The 20,391-nt window shown below is 36.2% G+C and overlaps 2 protein-coding genes across 6 annotated transcripts; both read left to right on the forward strand.

The window, feature by feature from the left end:
* The first annotated feature begins 323 nt into the window (after positions 1-323).
* On the forward strand, positions 324-5,142 carry LOC140809879 (uncharacterized). Of its 5 annotated transcripts, none has more exons than XM_073167651.1 (9): positions 324-603; positions 859-943; positions 1,725-1,766; positions 2,686-2,854; positions 3,233-3,285; positions 3,399-3,623; positions 4,202-4,248; positions 4,778-4,850; positions 4,951-5,142. In XM_073167651.1, the coding sequence occupies exons 1-8, from the start codon at positions 377-379 to the stop codon at positions 4,836-4,838; spliced, it is 909 nt and encodes a 302-aa protein (XP_073023752.1). In that variant the 5' UTR covers positions 324-376; the 3' UTR covers positions 4,839-4,850; positions 4,951-5,142. The 5 variants fall into 5 exon arrangements, with proteins under 5 accessions (XP_073023752.1, XP_073023751.1, XP_073023753.1 ...); XM_073167650.1 differs by having other exon boundaries at positions 4,967-5,142; XM_073167652.1 differs by having other exon boundaries at positions 4,778-4,839.
* Positions 5,143-6,150: 1,008 nt separating this feature from the next.
* Positions 6,151-19,774, forward strand: LOC140808938 (protein LEO1 homolog). Its single transcript, XM_073166328.1, has 10 exons — positions 6,151-6,413; positions 8,532-8,854; positions 9,061-9,187; positions 9,306-9,491; positions 10,673-10,849; positions 18,174-18,305; positions 18,479-18,658; positions 18,747-18,877; positions 19,031-19,133; positions 19,246-19,774. The coding sequence occupies exons 1-10, from the start codon at positions 6,288-6,290 to the stop codon at positions 19,525-19,527; spliced, it is 1,767 nt and encodes a 588-aa protein (XP_073022429.1). The 5' UTR covers positions 6,151-6,287; the 3' UTR covers positions 19,528-19,774.
* The last annotated feature ends 617 nt before the right edge of the window (positions 19,775-20,391 follow it).

The following is a 20,391-nucleotide window of genomic DNA, read 5'->3' on the forward strand; positions in this document are numbered from 1 at the left end:
TTAGTGTGCTAGAGAATCGCATTCGAAACATAACACCAAATATGTCGAAAATGACGGCGATAAATCTAGAGGAATCGACTGGAAAGTCCTGCGGAGCAACTAATTGTGACTTGTACGGAATGAGACTATTTCACCAAGTAAATTAGCTAATAAATTAATTCTAATAATAATAAATCTCAAGTTATTAATTTTCATATATATTTTTCTATATTTCTAGTCTTTGAAATTGAAGAATTTTTTTTTTTTTTAAAAAAAGAAAACAAACAATTTTTTTATAGCTCTTATAAATAAATACACACGGCAAAATATTTCCGAAGGCTGACCGCTATATATTTCAAAGTGACTGAATACGAATATAGCGGAAAACCAGAGATAAATGGAGCCAATTACTCCCCAACGAGGGTCTACAGAGACCTCCCGAAATTCTGAGCCCGCTACGGCTCCGGCTTCATCCTCGGCGGCGCGGCTATGGAGACCGGTTGCTCAGCGAAATATCCGTAACCAGTGGTCGAAGCTAGCTTCTTTTCGTCGCGACTGGAGCAGCGCTGCTGCTGCCGGCCGCTCTCATGCCACCTCCATCGTCAACTCCTACCTCTCCCAAAAGTACGCTCTATACTCTCAGCCAATTTATTCACATGAAAGTAAGATGAAATTCAAAGAAATTATGTGCGTATTTTAATATACAGCCAGATTTTGTAAAGTACAGATTTTGAATCATGTTTCAAAAGGAAAATGATTGCGAAAGTTAAATTTTCAAAACACTCGCTATTCATATCTCAGTTAAAACAGTCATTTGGTGTATAAAAGCATCGTTGAGGTTACCTGTTTATGGAGCTTCCTACTTGTGGATTATCATAGGTATATGGATGGAATGGATATGAAAGTTTTGAGTGACATGCCTAACATTGAAAAAAAGGCTCGTCGGAAATTGTTCAAGCAGCAGGCATGTACCATCACTTTTCATTTCCTTTTCCTTTGCTCCCCTTGTTTCACTTTAAAGTGTTTAAATAATTCGGAGATTAATGTACAGCTAATGATTCTTTCATGAATGGCTGAAACTTGTGTTTTTCATTGAACACGTAAATAAAGGACATTAAAATTTTCATTTTCTATATTGTAAAGCCAAATTGAGTATATATCAATGACACTCCTAATTTGATCAAAGCAGTGAATCGGACCCCAGATATTGGGACAAATGTGGGAAATGATTATTCTGAATCGTCTGCTTATAATAAACTTGCATGACACATGAGTGAAGTTTTATTTGTGCTCTTCTCTACTCATGTGAACCTAACAATTACCATAAAGTATCATATATTCTTGCTTTTGAATTACAACTTGTTAATAATGTTGTCAAAACTTAATCCTGATACTTTTTGAAGTTATAACACTTGACACTGAGAGGCTTGTTTGATCTGTTGTCTGTAATGTTTTTACTTCTAGTTTTCTTCTTTATTAAACAAAATGGCTTCACATGTATCGATCTCAATATGTTAACGGGTATCAATGTTGTCTGCTTGGCACTTTATTTGATGATTTATGGAACAGACTGCATATGAATTGCTGAATGTGTTTAACTTCTTTGGTTTTGTCTGATATCTGTAGACTAATTATGTGCTGGGTGAGATTTTAGTCCAAACGTTATACCTATGTATGTGTCATTGTGTCTATAACTAACATCTGTTGTCCATATGAGGGGCATGTGACATTTTTTGTTTTCTCAGGAGCTTTATAGAAGCAAATTGTTGTCATCTTACAGAGATATGGTAAGTGAAGTATACTTTTTGTAACCGTACAAACATTTTTTTATGTAGCGTGTTTTATTTGGAGTCATACACTTCTTTCATATGGAAGACCTATAACATGAAAGATTTAGCTCGAATGATATGATGTGCGCATTGTTTTATGTGGTCATATATTATTATGCTTTCTGGGTCTATATATATATAATAAAGGAAATGCAGTGCTTGCAACTCTTTGTCCTAATTTCAATTGCAAATCAATTTCATATGCAAGATTCATGGATTTTGATTTTGAACTTGGTCTTTGCACGAGGTTTCTTTTTTATGAAAATTTCCCAAGCCATGCATGAATTCAGTTTCGCATAATCTCAATTTAAATGTATATGGCTTGACCGTGTCTATCGTACCCTAGGAAATTATTTTTGATAATTTCACCTCTAGATAAGTTTGAAGGATGATGTGCCTTGCTAAGTATTGTCATTGGTTATGAATTGATGTCTCTTTGTGGTTAAGAGTTTTCCATATGAAAAATTGAGAAGACCTAGTCTTTTTTGTGTTCTATATTCTTGTAGTAAACTCAACTGCTTATGTACATCGGAGATCGGGGAATCTGGCACTATAACATTGCATGAATTCATTCATAGAATCATCTGTTAGTATTCTGGATTATGGGAGTCTAGCTTGTATTTGGAAACAAGATTGGAAAAAAAATTGCTCATCTTATGACTCACGTAACATATATTACCATATTTCAGAGCAACATTTAAATGCTCCAAGAAGAAATTTGTAATTCTTTAATATCATGTTACTTTATTTAATATTTCGCTAAAAAAACTTTTGTTTAGAACTATATGAACGAATTGTTGCCTCCGCTTAGCTTCTTGCTGGAGGGTAGTGTAGCAACAGGACACGCATTTATAGCTCTTGGGAAACTATTTTCCAGGTAACAGTTGTGACTCATATGGTCAATGCTTGTAACTCCATGAGGTGTTACAATAGAGCGACTAGCAGCAGCCCATTAGCTCAGTTTTCTTACAGTTCCAAGGATAGCAATGATAGTGGTGACTGTGGTGGAATACCTGTTTTTACCTTCTGGTCAATTGCTCTGTTTGGTATGTGCAATTTTAAACTTAAATTCTCATTCAGTTTTTATGTCTGCTTATGTATCAGGACACGGATACCTGCTTGAAGCTTATTCTGATAATCTCTATTCGGTTTAGTCTAACAAACTGTAGGTATTAGTAAACTCAAATTTGCAATGACCGAAGATAGTTTTTTAATAAATCAGATATGCTAATGCTACTCCATTCAGCTCATTGTTCAATTTCATATCCTGTACTATTTTAATGCCATGCTGTCCAGTATTGCTTCTTCTTTTAGCAAGAATGCAAGATTTCTTTTTATAATTATCTTGGGCTCTTGAACTGTTTTTCTTTGAAAGCTATACGGTGATCTTGTCATGTTCAAATTTTGTTAACTTTATTCTACAGAGGAACTAGCATGGGAAGTTGTTCAAATGTTTATATCAGAGCTGAAGCTGAAGGTGAATCCAATTTTAATATTCTATTTTGCCACTTTTAAAGATTGTTTTTAGTTTTTCTCCTTTAAGTCGTTTTGCATTTTTTTAACTTTCCATCTCAAATTTCACTGTTGCAGCGGTTGCTTGTGTTGGATTTGCTCTCAATCTATGATGATAATGTCGCAGAAATTGTTGGTTTGAATTGGTCTGATGAATTCTATGAGGGGGAATTCAAGGATCTGTGTATCTCTAACTTGCTCTCAGAAGAAACTTGTGAACCAGTGCTTCCTTCCCTTGAGAGTTGCACATCTAGTACTTCAACTATTCAACAGAAACAAAAACAGAATTGTGATGTTCTACAGGTATTGATCATACAACTTTACATCCATTGTTGTTTAGGAGTGAACGGTCATCGTCTACGTGTTACCTGTGTCCAGTATGCATGATTGTGTATTCAATTCAGTTTTAGCTAATTATCCGTTCTTTCACATCATTTGTCATGCTAGTGCTATTTGCAAACGGTTTTGTCTAAAATATTCAGACCGAAAAATTACCTTTAATGAGGCCTTTTGTGGTCTGTCTGCAAGTGCATAGCACCACCCCCATTAAATCCACGTCTTTCTCCAACATACTAGCATTTTCTATAAATGTACTGGATCAGGATACTAGTAAATGTGCTCAATACTTGTTTGGAATTCTACAATAAAATGAATAGATTTAATCTCCATATATTTCCCCTTTGTGTGGTTATACTTACATATGCATATAAAAAACAAAAATATATGGATACGCTGAAATTTGTAAATGGATCTACCAACAAAAGTGTGTATCTGTCCATTACTGTGCATATATGAGTATCAAATTCATACAAAAACCCTCATTCTAGCATTTTTTGACTTCCTCTCTAGTTTTGTTACTCAACTTATCTTTCACTCTACAGGTTTATATAACAACATGGATGGTCGATGTGAACATAAATAGAAGCAGGTAATCACATTTCAAACTTTTGTTCACTTTGTTATTTAACATTTGAGGCTATAGCTGTTTGAAAGCACGTCTGGGCAACGTGCAACGCTTTTGCAAATTGCATGTCGAGGTTAATATGGATTTTGAATCCGAAGTGAAAATGCATTGTAGCAATACACCATATGTACAATAATAAATATTTGTTTTTGTTATTATTGATCGTTCGTAAAGTTAATATCAGATGCTACATAATTTTTTTCAAGCATCTAGATTTTAAAATAGCATACCTCAGTGTGTCTCACTTTGATTGAGCATGCCTCTCTCCTAGCGCATAGCTCTAGGGCACTCATTCATCTTAGTATGTGTTGGTTGGATGACTTTACTGAATACCGACCTTCAAATTGAATGGAAATTCCCGGTGATTTTTAAACACCTATAACTATCCTACATTGTGCAACTTGAATTCAACCCTAATGGTGAGAAAACTTCCTTTAATATTATTATTTCTTTATTTATTTAAACCATTTCTCTATTGTTGAACCTTTTACAGGGTGGACGAAATATTTACTATTGTGGGATCCGAAATGCATGTCAACTTTCTTCAAACATAAGGTTGGTGGAAGGTAGTACACGGTTCAACTAAGAATTCACAGTATCGACACCTTGATAATCTGTTGGTAAATGCTGGAGCACTCCTTTTGGCCCTGTTTGATTGATTTGCAGAAAAATGTGTTTACAGTCCTGGAAAAAAATGGACCTCGGGGCACAAACTGTCACTGGATCTATATCGATGGTTTCCATTTCCTAAAAGATGATAAAAATACATGAGCTTATTACCATATCGAACAAGGTTCCTCTGTGGCGGGTCAGGACATTGTCTACTCGTTACTATTATATCAAAGTTAATTTTTTTTTTTTTAAAAAATATCGGGATTGCTGAACACTTTGACTAATTTTTTAGTTAGGTTTGCGTGTATACTTTTTGAATGTGGGAATAGATAGTGTATGAAAGTATGTGGGGGTGAGATGTATACTGATCGCTAATGACGTGGTGTAACGGGGAAATTGATTTGTATACGGAAAGTAGTTGGCCACGAAGGCCAGCCAGATAGATGGAGCACCAACATATATTTGAATCTTTGTCTATTTTGTAATTCTTTTGGCCTCAATGTTTTTAAGGGAAAAAAGGTAAAGTTAATTTTTACCAAACTATCATTCTTAGATTAATTCATCAGCAACTTTGTTTTTTTGTTTTTGTTTTTGTTTTGTTTGTTTGTTTGTTTGTTTGTTTTTTTTGTGTCGGAACTCATTACAGCTATTTTTCGGAGCATAAAGAGTAAACATTCGGATTAATGTAATAACTTGCAATCACGTTAGTTAATCCGTACTAACATAACGTTAGTTAATCCGTACTAACATAATAATATGTTAATCACATATTTTTATTGGACATATTTTTTGTAATAAATTCATCCAAAAAAGTGTTAATAAGAAGAATTAAATTCTTTATGTCAAATACATTCGTATTCTTCTTGGGACAATAATTTTGTTTTCACAATTGTATATAAGGTTGTGAGTAAATATTTTCAATCTTTATAAAAGTTTAGTTACAGAAATTAGCTAAAATTATTAATCGATACTCAATAACTTGTCTGATTTCAGATTTTGAAGATTTACCATCCAACTATTAAAAACTCTTTATTCATGGATAATCCACGTATTATATAAGCTTCGCCTATAGTTCCTCTTGTTTTTTGAACACAATTCTTTTGTCAAACATCCAATGAATTACGAGTTCATTTCCATGAAAATATGTTTATTTTTGGGAATGCCCATAAAACAATAGTCTTGTTTCATGCACGGTTACTGTTTCCTAATAAAGGCGTGGATATTGGTTGTATAATTCATCTATATTTGACAAAATAATTGTGTGTTCAAAAAACAAAAGGAATTTAATCGATAACACCTGTTTCACGAATTTGCAGCCCCCTTCTCAGAACCCCTACTCGCGCGCACACCACACACAGCACAGAGAGAAACGCACTCGAATTCGTGTAAAAATGGTGGGAGAAGAGAAGCGGCATCAGATGATGCAAAACCTGTTCGGTGACCAGTCCGAAGAAGAGGAAGAAGAGGAGGAGATCGAATCCGAGCACGAATCTAATCGACAGCCCGATTATGCTTCCGTGAGGATTTTTTTACTCAATTTTTTCTTCGCTGTTTAACCCAAAAAAAACTTTCAATTTTCAATGAATTAAAACCCGAAAGTGTTTTGGCTGATGAAATTATTTTATTTTACTGAAATTGGTTTGTCAATGCTGTAATGGATGCGAGAATCGGTCTTCCTTGTGTTTTAGAGCCTGAAAGTTTAAACCTAATTCCCAAATTATTTACGGTGAGCCAATACCTGGATGCAGGCTTCTGTGTGCTTGTTCCGCACAGGGTGGGCTTAACAGTGGAAGGTAGGGCAGTAGACCTGTATGGTAAACTTCAAGGTATAAATCATGAAAACACGAGCTTTTCCTGCAAAAGTTCCCAAGTTTTGTGATTTTAAAATAAAAGTGCATATGATAGCCTAGTGTTACCTTTCATTATTATTTTACTTCTGTCCCTGCTTGCAAGGGTGTCCATTTTTTGGTATGGAATGATTTTGGTCATTATTCTTTTCGAAATTGCAGTTATGAACTCGTGTAACTTTATATGCATCTATTAGATCAGGTGTTGACTCAAAAGATATTTAGTTTTGGATATAGGTTAATGAGATTAAGCATATGTGATTTGTATTGCTATAATCGATTTACAGGTGAGGTTTTATGGCATATATTGAGGGTATAAGTTACGTTACACGCTCATTCAAGAATCTAATTTATTTTCTTTGCTAATCAAAATATAAAATTTCAATCTGCAGTTTCCTTTATTCCCGTTTCAAAAATTCTGCTCCCACTTTGTCTCTGTCTTGATTAAACCTTATGTAATTTTGTTAAACTCAATTTAAGAGATTGAACATGCATAGTTATCTTTATTTTACTTTCAATGTTGCTCTGTGTTAACTGAGATTTCCTTGAATGATAAAGGTTTATCTAGACTTTCTTATCATTTTCAATCCATATATCGATGACACACAAGTATGTAGCTATTTCCCATAAGTATATGAGTTTCGAATCTGACAGCCTCAGAAGATGTGCTAATTATTGAACTTCAATGTTTGTTCTTTTTTAAAATTATCATAGTATTTTTTGTTTGGGGCCACCAATAAAGAGCTCTCAAATAAATTACAATGGGTAGAAGAAAATCTCTGAAATCTGTCTGGTGATGAGTGTGCAACTCTTTACTTTCATGAAACATGTCTGATAAGTGAATTCATGACTGACATCCTTAGTCCTGGTTTTTACTATATGGTTATGTTTGGTATGGATGATTGAGGTCGGATAGGTTAAATAATTCTCCCAACACATGCTTGGTAAGATTTTTCAGGTCTGATTCTTATACATATGCTCAACATAAATAATTATTTTTTCTTTACAACTCATCCTGTTGATGTGATAATCTATCCAATTTCTTAATTGAATTCAAAATTTCCCAATATGACCCAATAAAATAATGCACCCAACAACATGTGCGACCTGATTTGAGAAAATGTCAGTGGACACTAGATTTTGAAGGTTGTATGGAACAAATGTCTTTTACTCAGAGATATAAATCTAACACTGACGGTGATTTATTTGGTTGGATGATTTAATTTATGATTTTATTCTATCGCCCTTATAAATTATGAGCTGGTCCAGTATTTCTTTGAACCTCAGTTTTTTCTTATTATGCTTTGACATCATTATGGAACTGAGACGAACCATATTCTTCCTCTTTGGTGATAGGCAGGGATTATGAAATTTTATGGAAAAAAGAAAATGTGGAATTTAAAAGAAATTATTAGGCTTAACTTTTTATTTAAAAATCTAAAATAACAATTCTTTGAGGGTATAATTGTAAATTATCAAACATTTATTTCTCAGTATATAATATTAGTTTAATTGTCGCAACATAATCTATCATTTCACAATTATATCCTATGAACCAAGCACCACCGTATACTATTATCCGTGATGGTCAAAAGGTAAAATTATAATTCATCTTGTCGCTATAATTTTAATCCAAATTTGAATGAGTCAAATCAAACATGCTAATATCTATCAATTATTGTTTCATATTCAATACAGTTACCTCAATAGTCCCAGTATAATTTATTCTTATTTAGTCGTATCACTTGAACGAAATGCAACATAGTCTGATACTTGTTTTAATTTTAGGATGAAGTAGATGGAAGACCTAAAGGCGAAGGTGAAGGTCAGGGGGAGGCAGAAATTGAGAGTGGGGGTGAACCGCAAGATCTTGATCGTTTACATGGAGAGAGCGAGGATGAGAGAGATCCGAGCTCTCAAGAAGTTGAATTAGGCGATCAAAGGGAAGAAAGTGAAGATCGGTATTCGGAGAGCGATGAAAAGGAGGTATATGGCCAACGAGGTGTGACAAGCAGAAGACGTGATGCCATTGACAGTGGATCAGAAAGATCTGAGGAGAATCATTTCCATGCTAATGAGGACGATGAAGTGAATATGGCCCAGGGTCACAGGTCTCTTACTCATTATTATCAGCTCACTACTTTACAAATTGTTGTCATTTATTATTTGGTCTTCCCTTCTGCCTAAACTGGATTATATACAATGCGTTTCCTCTCACCTGCTTTGAATATTTCAAACCTGAGTTATTTTATCATTTCTTCAGTGTGGTAGTTTAGATGACTGTGTCCAAGGGTCTGAATTTAATGGCTTGCTGCAGATCGCCTGGTGACGAGAAAAGTGATCAATTTTTACACTCCGCGCCAGAGATACGCGATGTTTTTGGAGACTCTGATGACGAAGAACAAGCAGAATATGAAGTTCAGAATCAGATTGAAGAAGGAAACGTTAGTATGACTGTAGGAGAACTCATTTTGAAAATTTCTTTTTTGTTCATGCGTAAAGAGGCACTGTAATATAAATAATATACAGATGAAATGATTCACATATTTTCCCTTGATATAGCAATCACCTGTGGACGAAGAGGTAACTTATGAGGGAGAGCTTAGGCCGGAGGATATGATACCTGATGAAGATGCACCATATGATTCTGAAGAGGAGCACTCCGATGCTAAACCTAAGGAAAAACCGGTTGGCCCCCCACTGGAGTTGGAGATTCCTCTGCGCCATCCTCCAGCTGAATCAGACAAGGTTTTACCTACAGTCTTGTTTCCACTGGAAGCTGCTACAATTTGGAATCAACCAAAATATTTTGAGAAATCATGACTGGGATATAATACACTTACAGAGTCCGGTGTTTCTGTCTATCCGGAGTACTAGTTGGATTATATATTGGTAGTTTTAAATAATTTCATGGGGCATCTGCTTCTTCAAAAACAACCAAGACAATTTGGTGAATTTGTGTGGAAAATAGTTGTGATGAGTCCTATCGATTCTTCTGAGGCGTTTACTTGATCTATAGTATTCAAACTGCACAAATTATTCAATTTGTGCAATCTTTCACAACTTAGGCTGGATGTGTGCTGAAATTGTGTAGATCTTAACAAAAACATGGATGCAAATGACATATTGAGAACTGTGGAACTGTTGATACTAGTATGAAGGTAGGAAATATAAATCACATTGGGCTTTTACTTAGTGTAATGAGATATCATCTAAGAAGAGAAAATCAAAGTGGATCAGTTGTCTATTTCGAAGGTACCACTTTTCCTACAACTGTTAAACCGTCCATCATGCTTACTTTAATTTCAGCCTCGCCATGATTTATGTGAAGTCCTCGAGATATGATCTACTGAAAATTAACTTGTCTCACGGTGTAACCAATAATAAAGAACCTAAACTTGTTCGCGTTGCCCCTGTGCAAACCAAACTATTGTTTACAAGTCGATTTGGTTGGAGCGAAACATAAAGATTTTCGACAACGGAGTGGAGTCGATTGGCGAGTGTTGGGACTTGGGATAACATCAGATTTAGAGCTGCAGTGTGAACTAGAAATATTCCAGTTTTCAAACATTTATCGATTTCAGAGTTGGTTAGGGATTGGAGTTTCATTCAATGATGTTGTGATTATATTGTTTTTTATTTTCTACGAACTTGCGGATATCTTGTCCACCTTTTTGTAACTTCATCCTTTTTATATTATATATAATATCGTTTCTTATATAAAAAAATATCTGGGTCTTTTCCTTAGAAATTGGATAGAATTCTTATACAAAATTTATGGTTTAGGTAGGTTTTACTTTGATTTTTATTTCTGTAATTACTTGTTTTGGAGGGGATATTGGTTCTAGTTTACCTGGACAATTTAGTAATAAACTCTAGGTATCAAGTACATAGTTGCAGAAACAGTAGTGATGATTCTACTATTGCAGATGAATATGATCAAAGTCTCAAATATTATGGGCATAGATTCTAAACCTTTTGATCCCAACACATTTGTGGAAGAAGATTTTTATGAGACTGATGAATCAGGATCGAGAAAGCGGATACGTTTGGAAAATAATGTTGTTCGTTGGAGGAAGGTCAAAAAGCCTGATGGCACGTTGTCTGTAAGTAAAGCCTTCAATGCTTTTTTAGTTGTTCCCATTTGAAACATGTGCACGTGAAAATGAAGTTGTTAATACTCAAATATAAGTTAATCCGAGGAAAAAAAACTTAGTATTGGATTAAAGAGTGTAAAACCAATGGATTATAAATTCATAATGTGAATCCTTTATTCTTGTTTGCATGTTTTTGAGTCCTTTGAATTTGAAATTTCTTTTCTTTCTTTTAAGCTTGTTTATAGATCGGTATAATGAATTTTAAATTCTTGAAATTATTTGAGATTCATCTTTTGAATTCTTCACTAATTGAAATGCAAACTGACTATATTCATTAATTAATTTATTTTATCATAGTTTTGGGCAATATATCACTTTTTATTGGCTTTTGTAGACGAGACTTATATGATTGAATAGGTCCTCTCTTTTTGTGAGATTTACATTGATTTTATAGCTTCTGATTTAGTTCCCTGAACTGAAATGTGTGGAAAGAGTAAATTATTGCAGATGGTATGTAAATCTTTTGCATATGGTATCTCTATTGGGCTTCTCCCTTCTCCCAACCAGCACCTTCAACTATTGAGCTTGGTTGTTTAAATTGTTCCCACTCACCGGCGCCGGCCGGTGGCCGACGGCGACTTTTACCCGCATCTTTTCATTGTAGTCGGTTCCGTTAAGCCTCTCGGTTGAGTACATTCCTTCGAAATGATTATGAGAGAACATTACCGTAGGGCTATGGCTTTAGAGGTCCGAATAGAACAAAAATTATTTCAAATCGCACTGGGTAACAGGGGAGATTCAATTTTCTTCACGGAAAGAACTCGACAAGCGAGTTACACGCTGGAAATTGGCCGGGAAAGTGCCCACTGGTTGAGGAAAATTATGGGCGAACATATTACCAACCCCAAATCGCAGATGACGTTCCACAGACTCAGAAAGGGGGAAGTGGTTATATTAGTGCAAAAGTTTGTCAACTCACGAGGAAGTTATCTTCAAGTTTCCAAATCTGAACGGTCCGGTAAGAAGCAGAGAATCATAATTCCAAGTGGACTACATGAGAAAGGCTGGAAATCACTGGTCTTCTTTATCGGGAAAATCCTGAATAACGGCTTAGGGGAAGGAGTAAAGTATATGAATGGCAATCAAAAATATCGTCAACCTCTGTTCAGTGATAAAACAAATCCAAGGCCTAATGGATCAGAGAAGATCGATGCACCTAAAGAACTCGGAAAGTGTTTGACTAAAGATTGGAACAAGGCACTGATTGTCACGAAAGACTGCGTTAATAAATCCTGGGAAATGGTAAAATCAGCACTTGGTAAGGCGGTAGATATGAAGATTGAGATTTTCCCGTTCAAGGCAAATCAAGCATTGTGGTGGCCAACTAGGAGAGAAGATTTTGAGTTTTATTTGAAAATTGGAAAGTGTTTCCTGGATAAGGGTATTTCCATTTCCTTTCAACAGGGAAGGACTGATACCAACACCATAGAGGAAGTCTACGAATGTTGTAACAGCTGGATCAGGATTGTGGGGTTACCATGGGATATGTGGACGACGGAAATGCTACAAATCGTGGGGGATATGTGTGGGGGATTGGTGGATATTAGCCAAGATACTATGTTCCTAAGGGATTTGGCAGCTGCTAAAATCAAAGTGGTGGGATTAGAAGGGGGATTCATTAAAAGTTCGTTGATATTTCAATCGCCGAGGGGTCCTTTGAATTTGCGCATTTACGTAGACTCAATCAACATCCAGGCTTATAAGGTTTACGAGAAAAGATCCTATGCACAGGTACTCAGGGAAGGTGCTCGGGGAATAGCTGGGTGGAGCAGAGTCAAAAGGCCTACTGGGGAAGAACATAGTCCCGGAATCCAAACAGATGAAGGAACAAATACGATGACCAAAACCGAAAATGAAAATACTGCAGTCCATGGGGAAAAAGGAAAGCAAATTAGCAACGTAAGTCAGGTGTCTGCGGTAGGAGAGGAAGCTTTCAACCACCGAAATTGCAATTATAGCAACACAAAGATTATTCAAGGGATGGAAGTGTTTTTGGGTAAAGACTATCAATGTTACAAAAAAGCAAATTTAGAAGATCAAAAGGGAAATAGAGGATTGGGATCAGCACCAGTGCGAGGAAGCAAACAAATCAAGATACTCAAAAGGCTAACTCCGAAAGATTTGGATGATTTCAACAAAGAACAAATACAGTCAATGAAAGATAAAGAAAATGTGCATACATGCCGGGCAAACAGACTAGAGGTTGTCTACACTAGAAGAAAATCAAAGAGAAACATTCAAACGGCAGTACATCAAGATCCTTTCAGGGACGATCAAGATGATACTTTGGAGGTCAGGGATTTTCAAATGAACCATAGCAGTGGCTCTGAGGATGATAGCGATTCAAACGATATGGGCTCTCACATGTCAATAAGTTCTGACTCATCCACACACACCGGAGTGGGGCTGGAGGACATAGGCGATCTCTTTGCATCACCTGCGGCTAAGGCTCACAACAAAATCAATTCTTCTCAATCTCAATCTTCCGAAAATTCAATTCCTAATTCGGTTTTTCTTAATAATTCTGGGGTGGGGAGGGTATTAGAGGCCGAGAGAGGTTTAGTTGTTGGTGACAAGTCGGGTATGTCAGACATAAAAATCCACGAGGTTGATAGGGGAAGTGTAGGGATGGTAGTGCCCGAAACTGTTGGAGTGACAGATTGTTTGGAATTAATGGGAATCAAAAAGACGGAGATTGGGGTAGATTTGACAAAGGAAGGATGTTGTGCGGTGGGAGGAAAATTTTTCAAATGAAAATTGTGTCTTGGAATATAAGAGGTGGTGGGTCGGCAACGAGACGAGGTTTCATTCGAGAATTATTAAGGAAGGAGAAACCAGATTTGGCTATTCTCCAAGAAACAAAAAAAGAGTTCATAGATAGGAAATTTATCGCAAGTGTGTGGAAATCAAGGTTTGTTGATTGGGTTCATTTATCATCCATTGGATCTTCGGGTGGTATTCTGGTAATGTGGGACCCGAGAGTAGTTACGGTAACAGATAATTTGATTGGAGAATTTACTGTATCGATATGCATAGACAAAAATAATGACTTAGACAGCTGGTGGTTTACAGCCGTATATGGACCATGCTCACCAAAAAATCGACAAAAATTCTGGGATGAATTGGCTGGACTGAGAGTTCTTTGTGGGGAAAGGTGGTGTTTGGGAGGGGATTTCAATGTTGTGCGATATTTGGTGGAGAAATTCAACAGCCACACACAAACCACAAGCATGGCGGGATTCGACATGTTGATACAAGAATTGGAGTTATGTGACCCCCCATTGATAAATGCAAAATATACGTGGTCAAATCTGCGGTCCACACCTATTTGTAGTAGGCTTGATAGATTTTTGTTCTCGAGAGGATGGGTCGATTTATTCCCATTTCAAAAACAATCTGTTTTGCCTCGTATTACATCGGATCACTTCCCAATTGTGCTGGAAACACAGAAACTTAAATGGGGGCCTTGTCCATTCAGATTTGAGAATATGTGGTTGCAAAATAAAGAATTTAAAGCAAAGTTTGATGGGTGGTGGAATAATAATCATGTTCAAGGATGGGAAGGTTATAAGTTCATGAGAAAACTAAAGATGATTAAGGAAGAGATCAAAGTTTGGAACATCGAGGAGTTTGGGAATATCGAGATGAAGGAAGCAGATTTTCGCAACAAAATTACATCACTGGATGAAATGGAGAGTGAGGGGAGGATTACTGCGGAAGGGGTGGCCAAAAGACTGGAAAAAAAATGTGAATTGGAAGAGTTGTTGTGTCAACGGAATAGAATGTTTCACCAAAAAGCAAAAATTACTTGGTTAAAAGAAGGCGATCGCAACACAAAGTTTTTCCACTCCGTGCTAAATCATAGGAAGACAAAGTCAATGATTACCAAATTAGAGTTGGATGATGGTAGGGTGATTGAAGATGAGGTCAGAGAGATCATGTTTTGTCGATTTTTCAAAGAACGTACAAGCACAAGACCAGTGATTAGATTTGGGATTGATGAAGTGGTAGGGAAACATTGATAATGGACATGAGAGAGGAGCTTGGGGAATGGGAAAAATCTTTTTCACTAGAGGAGGTAGAATGCAGTTTCGAGTGTGATAGAGAAAGCGCCCGGGGCCCGAGGCTATATTTGCCTTTATAAGATTGCTGGGAGACAGTGAAGACGACTTAATGAGAGTCTTCGAAGAAGTTCCATGAAAGGGGAGTCATAATGGTGTTGAACAAATGAATTAACATATGTTTGATACCAAAGAAAAAATGATTCGTTTGAAGTCAGAGGACTTTAGACCCATAAGCCTCACAACAAGCTTATAAGATTGTTGCAAAGGTTTGGCTACTAGATTAAAGAAAGTCTTGAGGAGTACGATCGCCCAGAACCAATGTGCATTTATAAAAGGGAGACAGATATTGGATTGCAGTCTTGTAGCAAATGAGGTGGTGGAGGAGTACCGCAAAAGAAATATGAAGGGATGGGTTTTCAAGGTGGATTTCGAAAAGGCGTACGATAACATCGACTGGGATTTTCTTGACTTCGTGCTACAAAAAAAGGGGTTCGGAGATAGATGGCGGAAGTGGATTCGTGGGTGTGTGTCAAATGTCTCGTTCTCAATTTTTATCAATGGCAGACCGAGGGGGAAGATTAAAGGCGAAAGAGGAATCCGTCAAGGTTGTCCACTATCGCCTTTTCTCTTTAACTTGGTTGTGGATATCTTGGGAAGGATGGTTGACAAGGCTAAGGATTCAAACGAGGTGAGAGGTCTAGTAGTGGGAAAAGGGAAAATTGAGATATCTCATATCCAATTTGCGGATGACACATTGTTCATGGTTCAAACGAAGGCTCATGTCATTGCACTTGTGGAATTACTCAAAACATTTGCGAAAAATTCTGGTCTCAACATCAATTTTCAGAAAAGTGTCATTTTGGGCATTAGTATTGAAAAGGAAGAAGTGGTACAGTTGGCGCATAATATTGGCTGCAAACCTCACGACTGGCCCATCGTGTATTTAGGGGTACCTTTGGGAGGTAGGCCTACGTCCTTCGATTTTTGGGAACCAGTCATATCAAAAATGTCAAAAAAGCTAGCTAGTTGGAAGAAAGCATTTCTGTCAAGAGGGGGACGCCTAACACTCATAAAATCAGTTCTTTGTGCTTTGCCTTCCTATTACATGTCTTTGTTCAAGGTCCCAAAAAAGGTGGGAAAAATAATGGAAAAAATCATGCGTGATTTCCTTTGGGACGGATTGGACGGGGAGAAACATTGTCACCTTGTGAGATGGGATCAGGTTTGCAAACCGAAAGACCGAGGAGGATTGGGTTTGGGAAGTATCGTTTTGAGGAATAGAGCATTTCTAGGAAATGGTGGTGGAGAGGAACAAAGGAGAAGGAGACTTGTGGAGGAAGGTGATAGAGAGCATCTACGGCCTTCAAGAGAATAAGTGGGATTTGGGTTTGGCCAAGAATGTCACTTTTAGATGCCCATGGAAATTCATTTCTCGTACTTTCCCGGCAATTCAACTGATGTGGGGTTCGGTTTTGAGAGGGGGCAATTACTTAAGATTTTGGGAGGACGTCTGGGGGGGCGGGGAGACTCCATTCAATGTTCGCTTCGCTTCTTTGTATCGGCATTGTACTTGACAAACAACCTATTTTGAGTTTCTTAGAAGTTGTCAATCACCAGGATAGACAAACATATCGGTGGGATGTCTGTTTTAGGAGAATCTTAACGACCGAGAGTTGGAAGAGTTTGTTACTCTTCAGGGCGTGTTAGATACAGTTAGGATTCAGCTAGGCGTCGACGATTACAGGGTTTGGTTGGGGGAGTCTACGGGTCTGTTTAGTGTCAAATCATTTTACGACTCTTTTTTTCCGACTCATCTATTTCCTGCTTTCCAAGTTACAATCATATTTGGAAGGTTCCTGTCCCTCAAAAGTTACAAATTTTCTCGTGGATTGTGGCGTTGGGTAAATTACCTACGGCGGACTTGGTGCAAAAAAGATGGCCCACCTGCGAATTGTGCCCAAACTGGTGCTCCTTATGCGAACGCAGCGAAGAAACTCAAGATCATTTATTAATTCACTGCTCTTTCGCAAGAAGCTTATGGTCAAGGGTTATGCAAGATCTGAATTTTCAGTGGGTGTTCCCGAACACTGCTAGAGATATATTCACCAGCGATCCAGGTATTCCTAGGGGGAACAGAACTACCATCCTATGGTTTGTCACGATTCACTTCGTATTTTGGAGCATTTGGCTGGAGAGGAATAACAGGATATTCAATGACAAGAAAGCGGAAGACACGGATGTATGGGAGCTCATCAAGTTCAGAGTGGGAACTACAATCACATCGATTAAAGAGTTCATTCACCTATCTATTTCAGATGTTGTTAGGGATTTCAAGTTTTCATTGACGTGAATTTGTATTAGATATATGTTGTTGCTATTGCGGATCACTCATCCGCCCAACTGTACTTGAACTTTCATATTTAAATAAAATTTTGTTTCTAATCAAAAAAAAAAAGTCCTTATAATATGGGAGAACAACACAAAAGTAACACAGTATAAAATTTAGTGAAAATAAATGTACCAACTTTTTTGTTATGGGTCACATTTGCCTGATGTAAGCAACAAGCACAAAATACATAATTTCAAAATACTAAGAGGCTGCGAGGCCGGTTCACCTGGAAATAAAATAAACATATTGATAAGAACAAGAACCGTGACTTAAGAATTTTACTCTATAGTAAACTAATTTTTATGATATAATATGCTAAAAGAAACTCGAAGGTTGGACAGGTTACCATTCTATTTGGGTTAGTTTTATCTTTGCCTTTGTAATTTGTGCGTGTGAATTCTATTTTTTGTTTCACAATGAAATGTGCAAATATTTTTCAAGATTTACAAGTTGAAGGCTAAGGAGAATGTTGGAAGGCAAAGCCTGCAAATTAAAATAACATATAAATCAGGTAAATCTTGATAGATTGATGATTACTTAAATAAAATAGAGGAGTTGGTTTTATTTTCTAACGTAACCATAGATTTGTGTTGTGAATTGGTGATTAAGTGATAAATTTTGTTGTGAATTGGTGATGAAGTGAGAAATTTAAACAGGATACCTTCACAAATCAATATCGTCAATATATGAGCCCTGTTCATTATTTTATCTTGGATAGGAATGTTTTTCCTACTTGAATTGCACTCACAATAATGTTGCTATATGTTTGAATTCAGTTGATTGTTATTCTGATTTCGTGATAGAGTGATTATATGTGTAGATGGAAAGCAATGCCAGATTTGTAGAGTGGTCAGATGGAAGCCTACAGTTGCTTATTGGAAATGAAGTGCTTGATATATCTAAGCAGGATGCTCAACACGAGCAAACACATCTTTTCCTTAGACATGGAAAGGTAATATTTTCAGTTTCTCTTTGCATATTGTGCATTGTCTCTTTATTATACAGATAATGTAATACTGGCGAAGCTATTGCTAAAACTTTAATAGGTGCACAGGTCCAGATGGATGATATCTTATTTTCATTAGATAATGCTGAGCCTTCGGCTGATTGACAATTCTGTTTCAGGGCATTCTCCAATCCCAGGGGAGTATTTCATCAAAAATGAGGTTTATGCCTTCATCATTATCCTCTAATTCTCACCGTTTATTGACTGCTCTCGTTGATTCGAGACACAAAAAGGTTTACAAAGTCAAGAACTGCATCACTGATATTGATCCGGAGAGGGAGAAGGAGCAAAAAGAGAAGGTATAATTAAATGACCATTTGATGTACTTAGCTTTGATCATCAGGTGAATGGACATCAAGTATTACTTTGTCGTGTGGGTCTTTTTAGGCTGTTAGTCAATCAATCAAAGCTAGTGAACTTCTTAACCGGAAGAAGGAGAAGGTGAATCGTAAGTATTCACAACCTGCCCGCCGGGAACGTCAACTTTCACCTGGTTTTCTGGAGGATGCACTTGACTGAGGTTAGAATTAGGGCATCTTTTCTGGACACGAGCCCACTTTTGTTGTTTTGCCGTATCATGAATGCCTAATCAAAACTACTTGCCTCGCAATCTTATTGTGAAATCATTCTCGTTTCTGATATTAGTTTCTGTATCATTCTTCACTTCATTAGGAGGATGGACAAGATTATTATGATTCTAGGGGACATCGTCGTTTTGAGGAAGACCTAGAGATGGAAGCACGAGCAGAGAAGCGCATTATTAATGCGAAGAAGGTTAGTCAATCTGACATGAGTAATATGAGCAGTCCTGTCCCTTTACCTTTAGTCACTCTATTTAATATTATCATTTAATCTTGATTTTAACTCCATGGATTTTTACATTCAGGGCCCAAAAGATATACCTCATAAGTCGGCATTTCCAGGTACTAAATCATCTCGACAACCAGTGGATTTCTCTGAAAGTGAGAAGGAGGAGTCTGAGTATGAAACGGAAGGGGAACAAGATGAAGATTCTCCAGTACATAGAAGGGGTGAAGAAGCAGAAGAGGATTATGCCGAAGAAGAGGAAGAACATGAGCCAGGAGAGGAGGAAGAGACTTATGTTGAATCCGAAGTGGAGGCTGAGGTAAGGGAAAGTTCTTTTCATATATATAATTTTTTGCTTTAGCCTTCATATGTGCTGTATCGTGGCATAAAATTTGAAATTGTTTGTGTTTCTCTTTTAGGGCTCTTCACCAAGTTGGCCCATTATAAATTTCATTTACATGTATGATATCCTGAGGCTAAACTGATGTCTGGTATCTGTAATTTGTGAGGGTTGTGTAACTGCTCCAAAAATTTTGAGCTGTTAAGTCAAAATTTAAATAAATGATTTGAATGAAAATAATAACAATACATTAATTAAATAAAATAAATTCTACTCTCCTCAACATTAAAAAAGTTAAATAAGTTTATATTTAATACTAAAAATACATAAAATATGTTTCTAAAATAATAATTAAAAACAATATATAAGTATAAAAAAAAATAACAAGGGAATTTAAATTTATTTAAAAATGGAATAAAGACCATTTCAATAAAAATATAAAGTAAAACAATTTAGGTTAGTAATAATCAGAATAAAATCAAAATAAATAAATAAATTAAAGATTAGATTTTTTAAAACATTGGTTAAAAGTATATAATATATTTAAGGATAAAAATGATTCTAGAAAACGTATAAATGACCTAAAAATGAATAAAAAATAAATAAAATAATACTATATCACATACATACAAATATATATTAAATTCATATATACTAAATTAATAAATAGAATAAGCACATAGTCTATATATTAATGGAAAGTATTTATTATCAATTAATTTTAATAACAATCATGTGTCACCCATTTAGGCAACACTTGGCCATGTATAGTGACTCATCTACTTCATTTTCTACTATAAAGAGACCACTTGAGATGCATTTTACTTTTTGTAGGATTGAGAGAAAAATAAGAGATTGGAAAGAAGTTAAAAAAATAAGTAGAAA

The sequence above is a fragment of the Primulina eburnea genome, chromosome 13, assembly GCF_022965805.1.
Source record: "Primulina eburnea isolate SZY01 chromosome 13, ASM2296580v1, whole genome shotgun sequence".
In the NCBI taxonomy this organism is placed as follows: Eukaryota; Viridiplantae; Streptophyta; class Magnoliopsida; order Lamiales; family Gesneriaceae; genus Primulina; species Primulina eburnea.

Excerpts from the sequence above, each read along its gene's own strand:
- LOC140809879 (XM_073167648.1), top strand. The coding sequence starts at position 377 with ATGGAGCCAATTACTCCCCAACGAGGGTCTACAGAGACCTCCCGAAAT. Across the intron at positions 3,286-3,398 it reads TATCAGAGCTGAAGCTGAAG|CGGTTGCTTGTGTTGGATTT; the intron begins GTGAATCCAATT and ends TCACTGTTGCAG. Across the intron at positions 4,249-4,777 it reads GTGAACATAAATAGAAGCAG|GGTGGACGAAATATTTACTA; the intron begins GTAATCACATTT and ends AACCTTTTACAG.
- LOC140808938 (XM_073166328.1), top strand. The coding sequence starts at position 6,288 with ATGGTGGGAGAAGAGAAGCGGCATCAGATGATGCAAAACCTGTTCGGT. Across the intron at positions 9,188-9,305 it reads ATCAGATTGAAGAAGGAAAC|CAATCACCTGTGGACGAAGA; the intron begins GTTAGTATGACT and ends CCCTTGATATAG. Across the intron at positions 9,492-10,672 it reads CTCCAGCTGAATCAGACAAG|ATGAATATGATCAAAGTCTC; the intron begins GTTTTACCTACA and ends CTACTATTGCAG.